Source organism: Thamnophis sirtalis, unplaced genomic scaffold (assembly GCF_051295495.1).
Source record: "Thamnophis sirtalis isolate CommonGarterSnake01/CBP01778 unplaced genomic scaffold, rThaSir2_p1.2 scaffold_10, whole genome shotgun sequence".
NCBI classification, from domain to species: domain Eukaryota; kingdom Metazoa; phylum Chordata; class Lepidosauria; order Squamata; family Natricidae; genus Thamnophis; species Thamnophis sirtalis.
The window spans coordinates 28073338-28098530 of NW_028261390.1; the positions used below are offsets into that span (position 1 = coordinate 28073338).

Consider the following 25193-nt stretch of genomic DNA (forward strand, 5'->3'; position numbering starts at 1 on the left):
TTATTGATGTTTCTTTCATTCTTTTAGGCAGCTGCTATATTTAACTCTGCCTTTGGAAGTTTCTTGGTAAGTAATATCACCTTCCAATATTGTTTCAAAGCCTTACAATACATTTTTAACCATTACTGAATATTGAGTTAAGTTTCCTTTATCATATATCATACTTCTCTTTTAAATACACATGCTTACATTTCTTTCCAGTATCTACTGCTTTCCAGAAAATTAGTGTGTGAATAATATTTGATCAATATAATTTAATGATGCTTAAGTACACGTTAATACTTCTTAATGAGGAGACAATCCATTACTATTCAGACATTTGGGAGACTAGTGTCAATATATTGATTTTCTAATGAGGTTTATCACACAGTCATTATTTTCTATTAAGATGCCATGGTTTTTAAGGGAACATGCTCAGATGATGAGAGAAGCAATACTAATTCACTGGGTGATAAGTCACATGATTAGCATATTTTGCTGCCAGAGAACAAGCTTATTCTATGTCCCAAGGGAAACTGATGGAAGGAGTAAAAATAACTGGGCCATTCGAAATATAATTCCTGGGCATACATTTTAGCATCCCCAAGCACAATATACTGTAAAATATACAGAAAAGACATTTCAGTAATAATTTCCCTTATTTTGTGCATTATACAAATCAAATATCTGGACATATTTTTGCATGAAGTTACAATATATTTTTATAACATAAATTGTTTATCTCCGCTATAGTCCAAATCATTTTTATTAAGGGTATTAGTAAATACATAATATAAAGATGCATGAAAATACTCTTTATAGATCATGAATGCTTACCAATAGATTAAAAGGAATGTTATACAAGAGAAATAATTAGATATGCACGTGCATTAAGATGTGTTCCTAATGTTAAAATTTTAACTCAAAATATCTGGCATTTTAAAAATTGTTCTTATTTTCTTTAGGATATAAATTAACCCGCATACACAGAATTGCTAGTTTTCCAGGGCGCTGCTCAGGAGAGTCCAAGCAAGGGTTAAATACAGCCAAACTGCCCAGAACTGAATTGAAACTTTAAGCCACACCTCTGGTGCTGTTTATCTTCAGATTTTTTCAATTCAGCTAGCCCAGTAGGACGCGCTTAGAGTTTCTCTTCATTCTATTGCTTTGCTTGGACTCTCTTGAGCCTTTTATTGTAGGTAAGGTTTAGTTTAGGGTGTGAGCAGGCTGAGTGAGCGTGTTTGAGGTTTATTTACTTCATTTACAATCTGAACTCACTCCTCGTTTCCCCAGCATCCTGCTTATCTCCCAGGCGCCGCTTGGAACACAGGCAGCTGCTGGGGGAAGCGCGTGGGTTGGAGTGCCGACACCAGCGCTGCTACGACCCCCGCTGAGGGGGAAAAATCCCCGCTGAGGCTCTTGTGGTTGGCGTGCGTGCCTTTGGTGGCCAGCGTGCAGGTGCGGTGCCTCAGAGCTCCGGTTTGCTTGGCGCCAGCTTTTAAATTGGTTAGTTTATTCCGGTCGCCATTTTGGAGCTATTTGCGGTTTCGGTTTCCTATTCAACCGCGTGCTGCAGCTGTCTGCAGCCTGACTCACGGCAGGAGCCGCGTGGAGCCATTCCTTGTCCGGCCTGGCTGGCAAATTTGGCTTGTGTCTTTACCACCTGAGCAGCTAGGATTGGGGCCGCTGGTCACAAGCCTTGTTCCTGCAAGCGCTGGGAGCTATTAACGCTCGTGTTTTATTCCATCTGGCTGCATATTGGTGCTGCGATCCCTCCACATCTCTTCGGAGTGTCTGTTTGGTCTGCAGGGCCTTTGCAAGGTGGTGAGTGGAGGTAGCCCCTGGTTATCAATTGGGACTTAGTTTCTCTTATGGCTGAGCAGGTTCCCGAGGATTCCACCCAGGCAGGGAGTTCTTCCAGGGATTTCTCCAGGCAGGTCGGCATGGATGCCAGGGGCCATGGCATGGCTGCCAGGGGCTCCAAGCCATACTCCAGGCCTGGGCCTAAGCAGGGGTCTGGGCCAGACAAGGACACATCGTGTCGCCAAAAGGCCCTTGAGAAACAGTTCTCCAAGGCCCAGCACCAAGCACAATCCTCTAATTCGGTGTCTCCTGAGGAGCCCGCCATGGAGGTTCCTCCAGCCCAGCCTAGGCCTGTTTCAGACAGTGAGGATGAGGGCTGGGAGTTTTCACCCAAGGGCTCCATGTCTAGGGCAGTATCTCCAGGCCCTTCTATGGTAGATCAGGCTGATCTGTTCACTTGCCCTTCGGATCTAGAGGAAGGCCCTGCTCCGGGTCCCTTGGCTCCTCAACACCCACCTCCCGGGACCAAGCCCAGGGCTCACTCCAGGGAGGATCTTGGGCCTGACCTTTCAGTTGAGATGCAGGAGGTTATTAACAGGGCCATTTCCCAGAGCATAGAGATGGGCATGCGGCATAAAGGCAAACACACCCGCAAGACTAAGCATCTGGAGCCTCAGCCAGTTACCAGGGTCGCATCTCCCCCACGTATCTTGAATTCCCCCCATTCCTCTTCGGGTTCCGAGGCTTCGGACTGGGAGGAGGGAGAAGATATTCTTCCTGTTCAGGAGGCTGAATTCTCGGAGGAGGAAAGTGCGACGGCTCAAAAGCCCACTTCTTTGGGGCTATTTAACATTGCCAATTTCAAAACCATTTTGGACAAGGCCAAGCTGGCTACCCACATGGGTCCACTCCACCTGTTCAGGTTCCTGCTGGATGACTTGTCTGGGGATTTGTTTGAGGAACCTGTCTTGGTCCAGGAAATTATTCCTATTCCCAAAATGTTTCTTAATTTGGTTCAGAAACAGTGGGCCCAGCCAGCTACCATGGCTACTCCCTCTAGCAATGATAAGAAGCTGTACACTGTAGATGCCAGTCTGGAGGATTTGCTTAAGCTGCCACCTATCGATCCTCTGGTTGCGGTCCTCACCTCAACGTCAGTGCTTCCGCCTGATCTATTAGAGGGTCTTAAAGCTTAGGATAAGAAGTCTGACAATGCCTGTCATAAAACGCACCAGGCGGCTGCATGGGCGATTAAGACCTCCACCTCAGCTTCCTTTCTTTCCAGGGCTGCTCTCCTCTGGTTGAGGCAGTGAATGGCGTGGGTTCCGGTTAGGGATACCAAGTTGAGGCAGGAAATTAACAAGATCATGGCAGCTACTGAGTATACAGCCGATGCCACTCTCAGTGCAGCTAAGTTCGCTTCTAGCGCCCTGGCTTCAAATGTTGCCACCAGGCGTCTCTTGTGGCTGAGGCACTGGAACGTAGACATGTGTTCCAAGTGGAAGTTAGTTTCTGCCCCTTTCAAAGGGCTCAAGCTTTTCGGGGAGGTCCTGGATCCAGTCCTAGTTGAAAATAAGGACAAAAAGAAGGTGATGCCGTCGGTTTCTAAGAAATCCGACAAGAAGGGCTTCTACTCCTACAGGAGGCAGCCTTTTCGGAACCCGGAACCTTCCTCCAGTTCCACTCCCTTGCATTGGCCATTCAACCAGCAGGCGGACAGGTCCCAGGACCACCAGTCTTTTTGGGACAGATGTCACCAACAGTATTACTCCAGACGTCCCTTTCGGAGGGGATCTGGTTCCCGCCCTTTCAGGAAGTATAAGTTACTGTCGGGGGTTGGCTCCCATAGGAGGGCGACTCCAATTGTTTTATGACCAATGGGAGCAGGTCACGTCGGATCAGTGGGTCTTACAAACGATCTGGCTGGGTCTCACCCTGGAGTTCCTCTCTCTTCCTTCCCGTCATTTCGTCAGGTGCCCTGTTCCCTCGTGTCCAGTCAAAAGGTCCCTCATGGAACAGGAAGTAAGACATCTCACGGAGATCAGGGCCATAGAACCGGTTCCACCTGGTCAGGAGGGAACAGGGTTCTACACCATCCTGTTTCTGGTCCCCAAAACCTCCGGAGGGTGGAGGGGGATCCTAGATCTAAAGAGGTTAAATTATCATGTCACCTATCAGAGGTTCAAGATGCAGTCCCTCCAGTCTATCCTGGGCTGCATCAGGCCGGGGGACATCTTAACCTCCATAGATCTAAAAGAGGCCTACCTCCATGTACCCATCCGCAAAGCCCACCGCAGATACCTGAGGTTCACTTACACCGGCCAGCACTACCAGTACCGGGCCATGCTGTACAGCCTATCATCTGCCCCCAGAACTTTCACCAAGATCCTCGCAGCTGTGGCAGCTTTCCTCAGATTGCGACCAGTGCGGCTGCACTGTTATCTAGACGATATGCTTATCGTCATCCCCCCAGCAGGCGGTCAGGGATCTGCATTACACGATGCATGTTCTTCGGAGTCACGGGTTCTCCATCAACTTGGAGAAGAGCCACCTTCACCCAACAACCAGGCTTCAGCATCTAGGGGCCGTCATCGACACCATCGCCTGCCAGGTCTTCCTATCACTGGAGCGGGTGACAAGCCTCAGAGAGATGGTCATGCAGGTACGGCGGTCTCATGCCAAGATCGTTCAGCTATCGCAGCTCCTACGCAAGATGATCTCGTGCCTATCCATCATTCCGTGGGCACGTCTTCACTCTCGTCCCCTCCAGTGGCTCCTTCTGCCCTATCAAAGAGCCAACAAGAGCAGCTCGCTGAGGCTCGTACCGGTCTCCATGATGGTGCGTCACTCGCTCAGGTGGTGGTTGTCTCCTGCCCTGATGAAGGGGTCTCCATTCAAGGAACCGACCCGGCTCACCATCACGACGGATGCCAGTCTGTACGGTTGGGGGCTCACTTCCTTAATCAGATAGCCCAGGGCAGGTGGTCCTCGGCCGAGGCATCGCACAGCATCAACTGGCTGGAGCTGAGAGCGGTCCAGTTGGCCCTGCTTTGATTCCAGACAGGCATTCAGGATCGTCACGTGAGGGTGCTGACAGACAATGTTGCGACGAAGGTGCACATCAACCGCCAGGGGGGCACGTGGTCCAGGTCCTTGATGTCAGAAGCTGACGACCTAGGTTGGTGGGTGGAGATCCATCTGCTGTCCATACATCTCTGGCACGGTGAACACCCAGGCGGATTGGTTGAGCAGGGCGACTGTCGACCACTCGGAGTGGTGCCTGCGCCCACATCTGTTCCAACGCATAGTTCAGAAGTTCGGCTGCCCCCAAGTTGATCTGTTCACCACAGAATCACGTACAAAAATAGTAAGATTTTTTAAAAATAAAGTTGAAGTAATTCAAACTAGCTTAGAGTTTGTTGGGATCTGTTGGAGTTGAATATAAGATTCTGTAGGCTTTTGAATATGAGAGTAATAACATAAAAATAAAATTCAATAGAAAAATACCTTAGAAAATACTTTACAAAATATTGCAAAACTAAGATATAGAAAGGTTTAGGATAGAATAGATGCTAAATAAGTTAGGATAAATTATAGTAGGTGTATAGATACGGAGTAAAATATAAATAAAATAAATAAAAATGAAACCTGGATGTCCATGTCTATTGGCTTATTTCAGAATTTTTCTGATATCAAAAAATTAATTACTGTCTTAATTGTATGCAACATGATTTCAATTTCAATTTCAATTTAATAAAATTTGTATGCCGCCCACTCCCTTGGGACTCTGGGCGGCTTACAGGCAAGATAAAAGAAGCATTTAAAAATTTAAGATAAAAGATACAATTATTAAAATTACACACCATCCATTGTGTCTAAGTGGGGCTGGATATTGATCAACAGCCCCAGGCCTGCCGGAACAGCCAGGTCTTGGTGGCTTCACGGAAGGCCAGGAGAGTGGTAAGGGTCCAGATCTCTACGGGTAGATTGTTCCACAGGGCCGGCGCAGCTACAGAGAAGGCCCTCCCCCGGGGGGCCGCTAGCCGGCATTGTCCGGTCGACGGCACCCGGAGGAGGCGCAACCTGTGCGATCTTGTTGGCCGTTGGGAGGTAAGTGGCAGGAGGCGGTCTCTCAGGTAGCCAGGTCCTAAACCATGTAGGGCTTTAAAAGTAACGACTACCACCTTGAAGCGCATCCGGAGACCAATGGGGAGCCAGTGCAACTCGCAGAGGATGGGTGTAACATGGGTGTATCTAGGTACACCCAATATCACTCGCGCGGCTGCATTCTGGACCAACTGCAGTCTTCGAACACTCTTCAGGGGCAGCCCCATGTAGAGCGCGTTACAGTAATCCAGTCTTGAGGTGACGAGAGCATGAGTGACCATTCGAAGTGCCTCCTGGTCCAGGTAGGGCAGCAACAGGTGAACCTGGGCAAAAGCCCCCCTGGTCCCAGACAGATGGTGTTCTAACATCAGCTGCGGATCCAGGAGGACACCCAAATTGCGGGCCCTCTCTGAGGGGTGTATAATTTCACCCCCCAGCCTAAGAGGTGGAATGTCTGGACTATCTTTGGGAGGCAGCATCAATAGCCACTCGGTCTTGCCTGGATTGAGTGCAAGCTTGTTCGCTCCCATCCAGACCCTGACAGCCTCCAGGCACTGGCACATCACTTCCACTGCTTCGCTGAGTTGGCATGGGGCGGACAGATACAATTGAGTATCGTCCGCATATTGATGATATTTGATACCGTGTCGGCGTATGATCTCACCCAGCAGCTTCATGTAGATATTAAATAGGAGGGGGGACAGGACCGCACCCTGCGGCACCCCATATTTGAGGGGCCTAGGGGTTGATCTCTGTCCTCCAACCAACACCGACTGCAACCTGTCCGAGAGGTAGGAGGAGAACCACCTTAAGATGGTGCCTCCCACTCCCACCTTCCGTAACCGTTGCAGAAGGATACCATGGTCGATGGTATCGAAGGCCGCTGAGAGGTCAAGAAGCACTAGGATAGAGGAATGTCCTCTATCCCTGGCCCGCCAGAGATCATCGATCAGCACGACCAAAGCAGTTTCGGTACCGTAACCAGGCCTGAAACCCGACTGAAAGGGATCCAGATAATCTGCTTCATCCAAGGTCCGCCGGAGTTGAAAGGCAACCACCTTCTCAACAACCTTCCCTATGAACGGGAGGTTGGAGACTGGGCGATAGTTGTTTAAGATGGCTGGATCCAGGAAAGGTTTCTTAAGGAGGGGTCTCATCACCGCATCCTTTAGAGGGTGCGGGAAGGATCCCTCCCGAAGAGAGGTGTTAACAATCCTCTGGAGCCAGCCACGTGTCACCTCCCTGCTGGTCGAGACCAGCCAGGAGGGACACGGGTCCAGTAAACAGGTGGAGACACTCACCGCTCCCATGGCCTTGTCCACTTCCTCAGGAGCGACAAGTTGAAACTCACTCCACAAAATCCAATCAAGACCTTCCCCCAGCATCTCGGCTGGTACCGTCCAAGTGGAGTCCAGGTCTGTCCGAATCCGAGCGATTTTATCCGACAGAAACTGAACAAATTCCTCAGCTCTACCCTGTAAGGGCCCGTCCGCATCCCTCCCTTTCAAGAGGGAGCGGGCTATCCTAAACAGGGCAGCTGGGCGAGATTCTGCGAATGCAATAAGAGCGGAAAAATGAGCACATTTTGCCGCCCGTATCGCCACTAGATAAGTCCTAATAAAGGCTCTTAATTGTGTTCGGTCAGATTCGGAGTTACTAGCCCTCCAGCGTCGCTTTAGATGTCTCTTTTGGCGCTTCATCTCCCGGAGTTCCTCGGTAAACCAAGGAGCCCTCCTGGATCCACTGCCGCAGAGAGGCCGTAAAGGCACAATCCGGTTTAGAGCCTCCACCGCCGCTATATTCCAAGCAGCGACCAAGGACTCCACTGGACTGTGGGCCAGAGAGTCAGGTATCTCACCAAGTGCCGTCTGAAATCCCATAGGGTCCATCAGGTGCCTGGAGCGGAACCGCTTAATCGGTTCCCCCTCCCTACAGTGGGGAATTGGTTTCCGAAAGTCAAGCCTCAGTAGGAAGTGATCTGACTATGACAAGGGCAAGATCTTAATGCCCTTCAAATCTAGATCACGTCTCCACTGCTCTGAGAGAAACATGAGGTCGAGCGTGTGACCCGCTGTATGAGTCGGACCCTGAATTACCTGGGTCAAGTCCATGGCTGTCATGGAAGCCATGAACTCCTGTGCTCCATCAGAGCGTTCGCCGAGCGACGGCAGGTTGAAATCCCCCAGCACTATAAGCCTGGGGAACTCAACTGCCAGTTCGGCTACTGACTCAAGGAGCACAGGCAGGGCTGTTGTAATGCTGTTGGGAGGTAGGTACGTTAGAAACAAACCCACTTGACCCCCAAGGTCCAACTTCACCAGAAGGGACTCACACCCGACAGTCTCTGGAGCAGGGATCCTACGAGGAACTAGTGACTCTTGGATGATGACTTCCACTCCCCCACCCCTTCCCTGGTGTCGCGGCTGGGCACATTCCCTGGTGTCGCCTTCTGGGCACATTTCAGTGAGGGGGACTCCTCCCTCTTAGCCCAGCCAGGTTTCAGTAATACATACCAGGTCTGCCCCCTCGTCTAATATTAGGTCCCAGGTGAGGGGAGCTTTGTGAACCACAGACCTGGCATTTAGCAACAGCAGCCTGAGACCAGGGTCCTGACAACTCTCGCCATCTGGTCCTGGAGTGGAGCTAACAGGGCCGGAAGGAGGGATCGCTGTGACATAGCGAACCCTCCTTCCCCGGTAATGGCTAGCCCTATAACTCCCATCAAACCTGCCTCTCCCAACTATGACCGGGATGCACCGGCCCATCCCCGCACCCGTAGACCCCACTTCCCCTCCCGTGGCCTCCGTTCTCCCAGGCAGGCCATTCATACCATACATTCTGGGACGAGAGGCAGATCCGGGCCCCCATCCACTTCTGCTTGTGCACTCAGTGGTGGGGGCTCTGGGCCGCGCTCTCAGTCCCCCCATCCATACCGGCCAAGCATTCTGCACATACATACCCCACTAAATTAAAATACAGTGATACAGTACAATGGCTAAGAAAAAATTCATTAAATTAGAAAGCTGTGGGATCATTCAATCAACACATACATACCACATGCACTCTCCATACCAAAAGAAAAATTGTGCTGTTATTAAAAGACGTTCAAATTCAGATAGAGTTTGTGGGTGGGTTTGCCAAGAGTCCAGTCCGGAGTGGTTCGCGAAGATGTAAAGGGGGAAGAAGAGTCACGTCTTCTCACTTCCTTGCGCGGGAGATAATATAGGTGATATTGCAAAAGAGGGGTCCAAAAGGTTCCAGGCGGGCTATGATGGAGTGCCTTGAGTCCAATGTCCAATGTCGAGCAGGCGTGAGTAAGGAACCAGGTAGAAAAGCCCCGTCTGAGTAGAAGCAAACCGAGGGCCAGGGAAGGAAGGAAAGGCCGCAGCATAGAGAAGGCCTAGAGGGAAGACTAAGGGGCCATGGCAACGGCCACAAGGCCCACTGCCAGGTCTTATATCGCCCCATGACAAACCGAAGAACCCTCTATAAAGCCAGCCAACAGAGTCCACAAACGCCAAAGGAGACAGGGGCGTAGATGACAAAAATGCCAGGAGCGACCAGAAACGCGCTCTGTTGGAGTAGAGGGGAGAGAGGGGAGAGAACATAGTAGAAGAAATAAAAGAGGGCTATCACAAAGAGAGAGTAGATGGACACAGGTATCTCTTACCGCTTGCATACTGCTTTCAATAGAAGGGAAATTGTCCTCCATCTAGAATATTGAAAACCAGTTCACTAAATTGAATTAGATTATTTTTAATAGGGAATAGGGAATTGTACATTGTAAGCTCAGCAACATCTGAGACAACTGGATTGCATTCCCTTATAGAAACATAATTACAGTTAATTTTTAAATTATGAAGTCAGAGGATAAAGAAGGCTAAAATTGAAATCAGAGTGGTAGATATAGTTGAAGTACACTTTGTGAGGGAAATTGCTGTGCTAGTTTGAGAGTTCTGGATATATAAATGTGGATTTTCTTAGAAAAGAATACATATTCTCTTGGTATTCAAATGTATTAGCATTTGATAGACTGCATTTATGGGCAATGACTGGCTTAAAAAGCTTCAAACTAATGTTAGCTTGGAAATGAATTCCTGTAGTTCTGCAGGCAGATATATGTGCATTTATAACTTATGTAATAACATCATAGGTCTAATTAAAACATACGCTTTTAAAGAATTAATTGTAACAGAAAACTTTTTTCTCTAGCTAGACTGGTAATAAGTAATGATAGATGAATTCAATTTACATATATTCAGAGAATATTTTATACCACAGAGAATTTTTCTAAGTTAAGAAGTTAATATCATTATCTCCTCCCCTCATTTAAAAGTTGGATTTAGAATAATTGTAGAACATAAGTGATTTGGGTTTCCCTCAAGAGAATAACTTAATAAAGTATGCTAACATTTTCGTAATTCATTCAGTGTATTTGATTATTATTAGCGATAATTGTGGTTCAAAGAAACCAGTTCCATTATGAAGTAATCTCAGCAAATAGAGCAGGATTTACTTTTGAGTAAATTTGTATCGTATCAGGATTAGTAGCATGCAATTAATCCTAGGCTGTTTATATCCTTATATAATTTGATTTTCTGCTTCATTTATATTATTGTGCACATAGTAATCTGTAAAAACGAGAATAGGTTATTTTCCTGCCTAGTTATCATTGATTGATATTCAAGGTAGTTGGGCAGCTTTTTAAAAATCCTCATTTCCCTCCTTTTTCTTCCTTTTAATCTAAAAACTTCTATCCTGCTAACCATTTTATTGTACCTCAATAAAATGTCAAGCATGCCTCCCTCAGTAACCAAGAAAGAAACCTCTCACTTCAATGGTTGTGGAATTAAAAGTACTTTTACTGGTTATGAATAGATAGCAGCGAAGTAAAGCAAGGTCTGAGGCAGAAAAGCGTGAAATCATACACATCAAACTTTTGCCCAGCCCCCTCCCTCCAACACCCACCACCCCATTGCCCAATCTGCATCTCCCTTAGGTGTCATGTGGGTTGCATCTCCAAGTAGCATCTTCAGATTGGTATGCAGGATGGTTGGCCTTGACCAGGTCCAAACATCAGCCATCAGCATGCGCAGACGATGGTGAGAACAAAACTCCCTGTTTGACAAATCCTCCTGTACTAATTATTCCCATCCCAATACCATGCCCTTCCCCCCGTTTCCATGGCAGCCGAAAGCAAGCAAGTGAAGCAGAGGCTGACAGCTAAGCATTTTGGAATTGCACTTTGAAATAAAATGCTATCTGATGCTGTTTTTATTATATGCTACTTGTGCAATCACAATGAATATTTTAGCAATTTTATTGTAATCTGATTTTTGAGAGCTTGCCAATGACAATAAATGACAGTCTTGTGAATATGCAAAAGATGCTAATTTTAATAAATACCACTTTACTGATGGTTACAATATAGGAGGCAGCAGGGAGGGGGAGGGAGCTTAATTTTTATGCTTTATATTGAAGCAAAGATTTCCTCTATCCAGCTGGATGGAGTTTCTGGGGTAAAAGGTATATTGCTCTTCTGCCAGTCTGTTCACTTAACTCAGTGTTTCCCAACCTTGGTGACTTTAAGTCCTGTGGACTTCAACTCCCAGAATTCCCCAGCCAGCATAGCTTGGGAGTTGAAGTCCACAGGACTTAAAGTCACCAAGGTTGGGAAACACTGACTTAACTGAATAAAAATCCAGTTTTTGCCTGTAAGCCGGTCTGCATGAGAGCTCTCTCCTGTCTCCTAAATTTCATTTTATTTTAAGGTTGAAAAAGTCACTGAAGTATTAAATAAATTGCAGTGTTATACTACTACTCTCTTCCCTTATTTATAATGAGCCTATTATACTGAAGTGCTAATAGCTTGATGCTAAAAAAAAAAAACCACCTGCAAATGGTTATGGTGTCTGTTTTTGAAGCACATTAAAAGAATTTATTCGAGTTCTGGACTATTCTTAAATTAAAAGTTCTTTGAAAAATTCAGTGGCTAGATTTGCTGAACAAAAATTAGAATCATTCTTGGAGTTCTTGGTGCCAAGATTATCTCAACTCTTTACGACTCCATGTTATTTTCATTTACAGATGTGACTGACATTACCTTTTCCCCAGATATTTCTTTAAGTTCCCAGTCTAGCCTATATAGCACCACCATTCCCTAGAGATCATTTGTCCAAGTGCTACCCAGACCCAGACCCCCAGAGATCAGCACAAGGAAGCTAGATGTCACTATTTATGAAAGTGTCTCAATATATATTTTGTTCATCCCTCCCACCCTCAGTGTATATGCTATTTCAATTCTGAATTGGAATCCTTTCATATCTTGGATGTTGATAAATAAATCTCTGTTTAAAATTTTGTGTCAGTCAAAGTGTAACACTTCTTTAGGAAATACAATATCTATAAAACAATTCTTAATCTTTTTGTGTGTGTGAAGCTGTATATATCCTATGGGAGTAAGGCTAGATGCCATTGTATTTAAACTTTTAAATTTCTTTATAATGATATATAAAATTAATCCTTTAAACTTCTCCTCCAATTCTTACAAAAATGTCCTGCTAATAAAAAAATATGGAATTCTTATCTCTTCAGATTTAGTAGGCAAAATGTTTTATACAGCCTGACAGGACTTGTGTAAATGCATTAAGTACAATGTCCATTTTTCTTCCAAATTTGTGACACAGATTTAATTATGGGAATGACCAACAACTTACAAATCTAATTTTCATAAGCTGAGCCAACTCTTTCATTTTTTAAATAATGATGGATTTTTAGCAATGTTTTCATTATTAAAGAAATTCCATGGTGTGGAATTAACCAATTGACTGCCATTTTATTTTATTATATTGCCCCAAATTCTACTATGCCTTTTTCTACTAATTGTTCAACATTTTAAAAAAGTAATATTTGAAAAATGAAAGTGGGAAACTACATATTCATGCATTTTTAGAACACTTGAAAAAAAGGGAAAGAAAACATTAAGGGATATTATTAGGCCAAATTTACTTGTTTCCATTCAGTTAGCTTAATGATATAAAAAAACCTAATATTGAATTATAGCATGTACACAAGATTTAATTATTGCTGGTGTGTGTGTGTGTGTAATAATCCTTATTACCCCTACTTGCCCACCACAACAACCTTGTGAAGTGAGTTTGATTAAGTGAGAGAGTGACTCATCTAAACTCAGCAAGCCAGACTTTTTATATCTAAGGCAGGATTAGAACTTACAGTTTCCTGGCTTCTAGTCTAGTACTTTATCCACTAGACCAGTGGTGGCTAACCTTTTTCCATCACATGCCAAAAGCAGGGGGAGCGCAGGGAAGTCATGCATGGGCATGCCCATACCCATAATTCTATGTGCACAACTGCTTGCACGCACAACCCCCGCCCTCCCCACTGCTTTTGGCATCCGATGGGCACGTTTTTCACTCTCCCCAGGCTCTGGAGGCTTTAGGAGGCTTCTCTGAGGCCTCTGGAGGGCGAAAAATGGCCCTATGGGCAAACTGGAAGTTCAGCAAAGGACTTCAAGGAAGCCTCCTGAAAGCTCCAGTTGGCGAAAAACAGCTGAAAATGAAGGCGGAAGTCAGCTGGCCAGCGCACGCATGCACGCTGGAGCTAACAGGGCAACGCCTCACATGCCCTAACAAATGGCTTCGTGTGCCACCTGTGGCATGTGTGCTATAGGTTCGCCATCGCAGCACTAGACCATTTGATTTTAGTTGGAAATTGCACAGAACTAACACAATTCACCATTTAAATGATTGATTTATGTTTAAGTGTAGTTTCTTTTATAAATACTTTTTGTGAAAGTAAATTGTTGACACTTAGTATGTGACATTTGTTCTACATTCTGGTTTCAAGATTTTCTCATCTAATTGACTGTAAATTATTTATAGAGGTATTATTGTATATTGCACTGTATCATATAATAATATCTGTATAGTATGTGCATGTGACTGTGCTAAATGGTTTAGACTCATAACTACAAAGACAGTAATGAGGAGTCACAATTCAGATCTTTATAAATTTTGTCATAAAAAATGAAATTTGCAATAGGGGCTCTTCAATTCTATTTTGTTTGTTTATTTTTTGAATTTATCTTGCATGTGAAGAGTATTTGTGATCATTCTAGGATAAAATTATTTAAGACGTGTCCCCTGGTCTATGGACTTGCACTGATCCATAGCATGCCAGCAACTGGACCATATAAATAAGCAAAGCCCCATCCATGGAATGCAGGCAGCAGGCAACACCAAGCTCCTCCAGTCCATAGAAGAACCTGTCTCCATGGTACCTGACCCTGATGCCCCGAAGATTGGGGGGCACTGATTTAAGATCTTGTAGACTGCCATTAACACGTTGAATTGTGCTTGACAGTTAGAGAGGGAGATGGGCAGTTAAGAAATACAAAATACAAACAAACTTATATAGCATATATAGATGATGGGATTGCTGTCCCTTTTTTAGCATCTTTTCTGGCTACTTATTACTAAGTTTCAGGAGATAAGTCTGCAAAAGTTTATGAGGTGGCTGCCAGAATTATGCTAAATTATTTCCAAATCTTACTTTTCTACTATTGTAACTCTGCTATCCATCAGGGAATATAAAATTGCCTTGGGGGGAAAACAAAGATTTCTTCATGCAACATGTCATCAGTCTGTGAAATATAAGTGCCACATGGCACTATATTTGTTGCTTCTGATTTAGATAACTTCAAAGAGGACTAAACAAATTCATAAAGGACTGTTTAATCAATAACTACTAGTCTTAACGATTGGGCACCATTTCTGGACATGGAGCAACCAGTCTCCAAATATTAGGTGCTCAAGAGCAATAGTATATAAAAAAAGCTTTCCTTCATCTCCTATTAATGGGCTTCTTAGATGCATCTGGTGAGCCATTGTGTAAGATAGAACACTGGCTCAATGGTTCTAGGTCTGAGCCAACAGAGCTATATAGCTGACTGTTCCTAGAATAGTCATACCAAAATTGCTAGGATTAATTAACACATGGATGAAGAAATATAACCATAAAGTTTGCTGATTTTTTTCTTGTCATTTTTGATATCTGCCAATGAAGAAAAAAATTCTTCAGGGGAAGATTATTTGTAACAATGCCCATCTCTTACTCTCAGTGTCTCAGTGTTTGAACATTACTATAGCAACTAGTAATTGTATGTACTAATGAGCCTTTGCTACACTTACATGTATTTGAAGTTTGCCTCCTTTTGACCTCCTGCCTATCAGTACACCTGAAGCATGTGGTTAATGTGACCCATTAAGGTACACCCTGTTGTGCATTATTGCTTAATTGCACTGTAGTTCACTGGCATGTTTTTATTCTACTTTTTTTTTTTACTATTTGTAAATGTGATACCAGTTTTCTTAAAGTTAGATATTATTGGTCTTAGAATCGGAACATTAATGTTAATCTTTGTAAGAACAATTGTTAATAAAATGGAGTTTCATATATGTGGAAAAAAATCTTTTCAGGATACAATCAAAACAATTTACATGTTTTTCTGCCACCATTAAGGTTTTTTTTTTTTTTACTGGACATTGGAGATGAAAGATTTACAGATAACATTGCAATTCATGATTAATTAAACCATGTATTAGAAACATAGATTCTGTTTATTGATTAAAGACTGTACAAATTTGAAGTGAAAATGTCTTCTAAAGTGTACTGTACATGTGATGTTTCAGATATTAATTATTCATGTTGTTATGAAAAATGGTTCAGTTAGAAAAAATGGAAAATTGAAAAATCCTTCCTTTCTATTTGCATTTAATAACAGCAATATTTCCCCCACACACACACTGCATTTTGCTAGTATTTTCTTAAAGTGATCTGCCATCTCATCTTCAGTTTAGAGTATTAATTACACCTGTAGAGCTTGCATTTGATATATAGATGTAATAGATAGATATGTGTGTGTATGTATGTGTGTGTGTATGTGTGTGTGTATGTATGTGTATGTATGTATGTATGTATGTATGTATGTATGTATGTATATATCAACACATTTCCATGTGGCTGTTGGCAAAAATAGGATTGCCATCATGATTGCCCACGTTTGATGATGGATATGGCACAAGAAGAAGAAGAAGAAGATAAGCAACCTGGTAGCCATCATTATCAGTGGAGTAGCTGGTGGGAACCAAGCAGTGGTGGGTTCTGGATCCCATTGCAACCGGTATGGTGCAACGGGGCCCGGCATCCACCACATGAATGTGCGCAGTATGCGTGCACACATGTGCAGCACGCACATGCATACTTACCATCTGCGACATTCCAGCTGCTCAGTGGAGCATTGCGCAGGCGCCGTACGCTCCGTGCGCGGAAGCCCCAAAGTGCTCAAATACAGGTAAGGATGGCGTATGGGCATATGGGCCCTGCGGAGCACCGTACTGGAACGGTACCCAGTCGTAACCCACCACTGGAACCAGAGATGCAATATAGGAAGGAGAGATCATTTGTTGTATTTTAAGAAAAGGTGATATGTTACTAAAAAAATTTATACTGGTTGTGATGAAGGGGGAAGTCATTTCTTCATATAATTCTTTTCTGATTTATTGTATTTTTTCTTTATTTTTTCTGTATTTTTTCTTTTTTAGTTATATTAGTTTTATTGTCCTAATTTTTCATAAATATAACAAAAACAAAGAAAACAAACCGATTGTATTTTGCTGTAATTGAAGCAAAAGCAAAGAATAGAAAAATAACATTTAAATAATTTCTACTTGCAGTTAACTTGTAAATGAATAAAGCAGATGGAAATTATCGAATCACACCAAGGAAAAATAAAAAATTTAAAAATCACCTATAAAATTTGGCAAGGGACTAAAAGAAATGCTTTGCCCAGGACAGTTGTAGGCAAATGGTATTGTGCTTCTGTTTGGAAAAATATATGCTTTTTGAATAAATATACAATTTAGAAATCCTATTGTACGATTAATTTTTAAACCTGTGTAGGTTGAATATGGCTGTCATAAATGCTCATGCTCACTTGAAGAAATAAAACTCATCTAGTTAAGGGTTCAGACTTATTCCTTTTAGCAAAGTATGGGAAATGGAGAAAGAACTAGTGAATTTAAGAATTCCTTTCTTCTTCCCCTCTCACTTCTCAGTTGCCATGTAAGTAAGGAAAGAAACATACTAAACTATTTATTCCAAAGTGAAGGATCTTTATTTTTGCCAATGAACCTCAGTAACAGCTGAGTCTGTTACCTGTGGCTTTATTTTCTTAGTTAACCTGGCACAAGGGGTGTTTATGAACAAATGGAGTGTCACAAGTGTATTGTTTAGAGGAATTTGAAACATTGATCCTACCTTCTAATACTGAAGTTTCATTACTCTGCAGTAGTAAAGTACCACCTGATTTAAGTTGTATTAAAAGGTAAAGATTTCGCTTGTCTAATCATGTTCAACTTTAGGGGGCACTGCTCATCTCTATTTCTCAGCCAAGGGAGCCAGTGTTGTCCGACTTCTGTGGTCAAGTGGCCAGCATGACTATATGTTGAAGCCGTACCGAATGCTGTTACCTTCCCATCGAAGTGGTCCCTATTTATCTTCTCGCTTTTGCATGCTTTCGAAATGCTGGGTTGGCAGGAGCTGGAGCAAGTGTATGGAAAAATGTATGTCATGTCAACTGAATAGCTCCTGTAAAGGGAGGAGTGTGTGTGTGTGTGTGTGTGTGTGTGTGTTTGTGTGTGTAATCTTGCATTTCATAGACTTCGAACAGCTATTTAGGAGAGAATGCTATCCCTGAAACCTGCTAAGTATAATTCTAAATCATTTTAATAGCACGAGCAATATTGAATACATGCCAGATGCTTTACAAAACCTAGGATTCAGAGGAGAACTACTATGTATAGCAATCTATCCAGTAACCCTATAGAAACATTTTTTGCTGCTATTTAGCAATGAATGTAGCATCTAGTGCTGTATTAGGAGCAACAGTTTAACAAAGAATGAAATACAAACCTATGACTCCTTTCATGAGTTAAGCATTTTGCATTCAGTGCAGTTAATGCTTTAGAAATGACAGCCTCAGATTTATTCTTTGTTCTAATCAGTTTGTGATGTGGAATTTGTTTTTCTAAAATATTTTTTTAAATGACATGAACAGCTTTTAATAATAATAATTTGCAACATTTTGGAGTGGTTTTTATTTTTAAATGCTCTGTAATATTTGTATTACAAAGCAAAGGCATCTCTGCCAGTTTTAAATGGCTATGTTTTGTTTGTACTCACTGACTTTTCAATTTTATAACTTTTTTTTGTTTTATAAGCTATTACGGTGTTTATGCTATATAATATTATAAACCATAACTTGGGTTATGCAATTGATTGCTAATGCTTTCTCTTCTCATGGCATTTTTTGTTGTTTATATAATCACAGAAATTGCTCATTTGTGAAAAAAGCTTGATATATCTAGAGATAATAGTTCCTCCTCTTTTAAAACTGATTTAGATAGCAATAGGTGTTTAAAGCCTGGGATTTATTTATTTTTTTAATGCTCAAGAGGTTTTATTGTGTAAACTACAAAAATACCTTAAAAACCATAAGTTAAGAAAGATAATGTTTTCCCTGTTTAATGATGAATGTAGCAATTGTGCACATACGCTGGAATAGATCATATTGAACATCCCCTGAGCTCCGTTTGCAGACAAGTTGTAGCTCCACCATGACAACATTCCCATAAGGTGCTGAATTATTAATGTTTTGGAATCTGCAGGATTCAGCAGATAATGTTCAGAATTATTGATGGCTAACTTCAATCCTTTTATTTTTGGAGATGGATAATAAAAATCAAGAACCAACATGAAATTGTAGATAGTCTTTAGGCCAATTTTAGGAATGACTGATCAGCTTTTGATTTAATATATGTAAATATAATAATACTCATTCAAGGTGAAGGGGAGGAGACTGATTTGGCACTAATTTATGAAGCCTTCTAGCATTCTCTGTACACTGCATCCTGTGAGAATATAACACTCTAATTACACTTGCACCGTATAATGAGAGCTCTTAATAACAATTACTGATTATGGTTTGGATTGTGCAGGGAATTTTTCTTCTTCCTTGATTATGATATATTGACTTTTACTGAAAAAGACCTTATACTGTATGGGTGTAATTGTTATTTCTGTAGTAGGCTTCATTGGGAGGGTAGAGGGAGATACCTACCAGGAAGGCTGGATGGACAAAAATCATTGTACACCTGACTGTAAAACACCTGACTGTAAGATGGAATGTTGGGAAGCTGATTTGTAATTGTCAGGGGTCTCCAATCTCTTGGCTATGGCCCACGATCGAACCACTGCCTGTTCTGAATGGGCTACAGAAGCGGCACATGAGCCCATGAGTGCAGCTCCATTTATGCAAGCATTGGGCATGAATGACTGGAGTTGTGCAGGTATATGCTCATCCACCACTGGAGCATAACTATTCCCCCCCCCCCCCCCCCGACAGTCTGCAAAGCTAAAAAGATTGGAGACCGCTGCTTTAAGTAGCTTAAAAATAAGGGTGTGATGCTAAACGTTATAATGGAAGTACAAAACTCAATGTGATGGAATGACAGTATGGGAAATGTGTTGTAAGCAAAATAAAAACAAAAACCCGAAACTAACAACCAAAGGTGAATAGAAAGGCATGTTTTGTTTGTTTGTTTGTTTGTTTATTTATTTATTTATTTATTTATTTATTTATTTATTTATTGTTACTTATTTTTTAAATGTATATAGTCACTAATCTCAATGTGTGGCTCTAGGCGCCTCACAGACAATAAAAAAATAATATAAAAAGCCAAATCAATGTAATAATCTAGAAACAGTGGAAAATGTTAAAAAACATATAAAACCCCCTCACATAATAACTGACCTGGATGATTGAGAATATCCATAGATATTCATACAATAAAATTCATGGCTAAGGTAGTTTAGTATATTCTCTATCAATAATTCTCTAAAATGCTTTCTATGATATATTTAATCAAATATTATAGACATGAATACCCTAAAACAGGTTAAGAAAAGGAATTAAGTCAGGAAACGGGCATCTATGGAGAATGAGTGGTGGATGTGGGGTGGTTATTCCCTTGTGTTCTTGTGCATTCCTGCAAATGGAAAAAACAACTGCAGAATATGACGCCTTGTGCTGAATTTGTTTTAAGGGTTGAATACTGTAAGCTATGCTTTTGCATTTCTTACCATTATGATTGTTGATCTCTTAATGCCTCTTCAAATTACTTAAAATCTATTGAATGCAAGTCTTACTATTCCAGAAGCTAAAAACTTAAGGTGTCAAGGGAATTTGCCAATATTATTCTAATTAGCATTCATTCCTTTGCTTCTTCCAAAACACCTCTGATTCCTAATCTCTTTCTGTGTATAAAGCAATATAATTCATACACTTTTTCATTGGAACAGAACAATTAAACCAGTTACAAACACTGTACTATTTCAAATTCTTTAGCAATATAATAACAGATGTCATGTTCAGGCTCTTATGGTAAGATAATAGGAGAAATAGCTAGGGAAAAAGGATGTTATTCAGCTTCTAGATTCCATGAGTGAATAAGACCTAAGCATAAAAAATAGTCTAATTCTTAGATGTTTTTGATAATGCAATTATGTACTTCTGAAGTAATAACATTTGTATTAATTTTAATTAAAGTAAGATAGTTTAATTAAACTGCCTTGTGGTACATCTATTCCACATAAATATATCTGTTCTTATATGGGATTTCAAATTTTGAAATAACTTTTCCCTCTTTCTTTTTATCTTTATATTTGTATATCTATTATCTATTATTATAGCCTCCCAACATTAATTAGTATGTAACTAAAGTGGATTTCTTGATATTAAATCTAAACATTGCTTAGCAACTGTCTGAGCTTCACCTTGGACAATAATATTAACAAGCATTGTCTCCCATGGGTAGCTTTTCAGTGACTGCATAACTATGTTTCTTTACCTTTAGAGTAGGGCTGTAGCAATAAAATCAAAGATAAATGGCAAGATGTTATTGCTAATCAATATGTAAGGGGTAAAAGAGGAAATAAAGCAATTGCCTTATAAGGCTGTGGCAAAAGCCTGGGATTCTCATGAGAACAGAACTGGAAACCATTAAGAATGGATATATCATCTCAGAGCTGGCAGCAAGATTTCACATATTCTTAGTCTCCCACTGTAATAATAACAAATTCAAATACAGCACGGTTGTCAAAGTCATCATGTCACGTTTCCATCATGTGACATTTCACAACATTTTTCCCATTTGTGGAGCTGCGGTGGGCATGGCCTGGGTGTGACGCATAAAGTGTGAGATTGCTGTAGTAGGAATAATAGGTTACTGATCATACATTTCATGGTTCAATGTTTTTTGGAGTAATCTGTCAAAACAGACTGACTGCTCCTAATTATCAAACTATTATATTCATATGATCTAAAATATTAGTTCTACTTATGCTGCCATGGTTTATTATCATACATTATTTCCTGCATTTTGTTTAAATTTTCCTCTGAGTCAAGCTGAACTCCTGGACCCAACATGGGTATGTTCATGTTCTTTTATTGGCACTAACCTGGAACCAAAACAGGGTATGTTTACAAGTACATGCGCTGTATCCCCCATTCCCTACATCTTTAGCATTTCCCATCAAAGCACCAACCTTACAAAAGTGCCAAAGTTGACTAGTGTTTTATTCTGTGTTGTTTTTCACAGTTAAGTTTTAATCGTATGTTTCTGTTTACTTTTTAACAGAATCTCAAAATAAAACAGTGTCAGTGGGGGTTTTCCCAATCTCCTTTTTCTCATTAAGAGTTGAATTGTGAATACCCAAATATCACCCAGTTTCCAGCCTACAGCATGCATATAAACATAAATTTAAATACAGTGTTTTCTTCGCGCATAGGCATATACAGAAAACTTCACATATGTCAAATATAAAATTAAAAACTTTTTTTTAAAAAATCAAGTGTTTCAGAATATATAAATAATTCATGTAATTGTGGACTCTCTAATTCAGATCATTTTTGTAACGAATAAAAAACTATCATCCCTGGGATGAAGATACCTCTTGTTACATTATGTGAAGATTCTTTATATGTTGATATAAAGAAATGCAATAAATTCTTAGTAGCACTTTACTAAGAATATTTCAAAGGGTGGGGGAAGATTCTACCATTCTATATTTATCAATTGGTCCCTCTGCTAACCCCACTTTGGAAATAGCTAAATTCTTCATGGCTGTCAATTCCATAAGGCAATAATTGGTTAATCTACAGGAAGTATCTCTTAAATCTAACCCAGTTTACGTGGTTGAGATTAAAAATATATCTATATGTAATCCACTGTTAGGTGATTTACTGATAAGGCATTGGATCCTGTCTACAGAATGATTTCTTCTAAATTTGAAAACTTTTTAAGTTATCTTTTAATGATGATTTATTTTTGTATAGGTTGAGTTGTATTTTTAATGTGCTTTTGTTCTGTTCCTCCTAGTGGAAGTGGCTCAGTAGCAACAAGATACCTGACCTAGGAAAATTGCCGTCTCATTGGCAACTGACCTGCATTTTGCTTTCAATTCATACAAATTTCCTTAAAGACAGAAAAATTGGCCCCAAAAATAAACCATATGAGCTTCATCTTCCCTAATTAAAAAGTCTTCTCACTTACTATCGTGAGACATTTTTCTCAATGCAGTGACATAAAGATAACAATGGTACTTCATAATTGGATGACTTCAGGGGATGAGTCTCTTTTCTCTATAAAGCTCACCAGAACTAATAGGAGGCTGGGTGTAGTCTCCAAATCAGACACAGTTCCATATTCCTGCCCTAGAAGGACATTGAAACATGAGTTTGATATTTGCATTTTTGTTTCCGTTTTATTTTTAGTGGTACGGTAGTAAAGAACACACACACACACACACACACACACACACACACACCACATTCAATATAATGCATGGTAAGTAGCCATATTACTCTCATGATAAGTTGTCATTTTATATTAACTCATTATTTGATTTGCAATAGGTTTCAGGAGATTATTTAACAGCAATATTTATATTATAGCAATAAGCTATAAATGAAACAATTCATTTGGTTAGTTTCTGATAGTTATTTTAAGACGTGTTTTACAAAGAAATGCTTAGGTTATGTCAGACTTCACAAATGATAACGTGCTGCTAAAACCAGCTTTATTGCTCTGATGTCATCAGCACAAATCATTAAAGTAGGAAGGCAGCTGGGTAACCATAGTATTCATTTATTTTTGTTTTACTACATTTTATACTGGAAGCTCTCCTGGTCATAAACGTAATGTTCCTCTCTTCCCTTCTGAAAACTATTGTGTAACATTTATTTATGAAATGGGCTTTTTCTTTAGTCATGATTATGTCCTAGACAGCTCCATGCTTCCATTCGTTTCTTAGAATCTAAAAGGGTCTATTATTACAGTAGATGTAAAATTCTATTGAGTAGTTTAGCTGTTTGTCTTCGTTTTATAGGGAGATGGAGAGTGCATCAACTGTAAAATGGAAAATATTCCACTATCAAATATGTACTTAGAAGTGTATAGTTTGGTGAGGGTTTAGGGCCATTTCTCAAGCTACAGGGACTTTGATATCCCTTAGCCATCAGCCACACATATTGATTCATTACCTAATAGTGTACTTTGGTTTTTGTACAGCCTCAGAAAGAGTAGTGTCCATTATGATACCATAACCTCCCATGTACTGGAACAATATGCAATAGAATGAGGAAATAGATCAGTGGAAAGCACTCAGTTACCTGCAGGGATGTAGGTATTTATAAAATCTTCCCAATAAAGGTTGATCACCCTGTATGTTAAAAAGAGAGAGAGAGAGAGAGACATATATTCATTTCTCCTTAGTTGTTCATGTCCTGTTTTCAAGTGATAAGATAATAGTCACTGTAACAATTCAGGCAAAATTTTGCAATGTCCGAAAGTAGGCAAATAATGAAAGCTACATTCTCCAGTACAGAAAGAACGTAAATCCAAAGTCATGTAAACACTATTACAAAGATAATTGGTAGAAATTTTTCATCAGGTATGGTGTGTTTTAGCATGCAAGACTGAGCAACAGAGATTGCAGCACAAGTTTATTTTAAAAATGAGAGCTTTTACATTTCTGTATTCAAGAACTTAATCTAATTCAGGTTTTAAATCTATAAAACCTGATATAATCACGATTGTTATTCATAGAGAAGGACTTCCAGCTCACTAAAGATCTATTAATTTTGTAAAAAAATAATAATCTTTTTTTTAATGTTATAAATCTGTTAAAGGAGCCAGTTCGGTCTAGTGCAGGGCTGTCAAACTCTATGCCCGGGGGCCAGATTCAGCCTGCAGGGTGCTTAGATCTGGCCCGCTGGGCTGCCTTGTGAAGGATTGGCCTACGGTGCCTCTGCCAGCAAAAACCATTTTCACTGGCAGAGGGTTACAAGAGGCCATCACAGCTGAAAACGGAACTCGGGAGCCCATTTTCACTGGCAGAGCACTTCGGCCACCACAGGCACCCCCGACACGTGTGATGTCGAGCTGGCCATGCCCACTCCAGCCACAACTTCCGCCTGCCCCCCAGATCAAACATAATACTGATGCCCTCAATGAAATCAAGTTTGACACCTCTGGTCTAGTGGTTTGGGCACCAGGTAACCAGTAAACTATGCATTCAAGTCCTGCCTTAGGCATGAAAGCTGGCTTGGATGACTTTGGGCAGTCATTAATAAACCTTTCTATTAGCAAGCCTTTATGATCTAATTCCCTTGGATGAAATATATTGGAATTAGGACTCTGAAAGAACATCCTCTAAATGAGGGTAAAATAAGCTGATCAAAACCAAAAGTAGACCCATCACCCTCTGTCTAGTATATATTTGTGTTAATATAGCCTTGCTACTGAAACATTTCTAACAATTTTCTAAAGGAGTTGCATATGGAAGCTATATTTCTATCTATTGTTTGTCCTGAGAAGTTAACTAGCTGAAGAAAAAACAGTAAATCTTTTCATTGAAAAAAGTGATTTATAATAATAGCACTTAGGTTTATATACCGCTTCACAGTGCTTTACAGCCCTCTCTAAGCTTTTACAGAGTCAGCATATCTCCCCCAACAATCTGGGTCCTCATACTCATGACTGTTTTCACACTTACGACGATTGCAGCATTCCCATGGTCACATGATCAAAATTCAGACACAGGGCAACTGACTCATAAAGTATTTATGATGGTTGAAGTGTCCTGTAGATCAACTGAACCTGGTA

The 25193-nt window shown here is 41.1% G+C and overlaps 1 protein-coding gene across 1 annotated transcript in view; it reads left to right on the forward strand.

The window, feature by feature from the left end:
- The window catches only part of SLC10A7 (solute carrier family 10 member 7), a 153586-nt gene that overhangs the window by 48152 nt on the left and 80241 nt on the right, over positions 1 to 25193 (forward strand). Inside the window, exon 5 of the mRNA XM_014059348.2 lies at positions 28 to 66. Within this exon, the coding sequence (XP_013914823.1) occupies positions 28 to 66 (39 nt within the window). The remainder of the gene's footprint in view (positions 1 to 27; positions 67 to 25193) is intronic.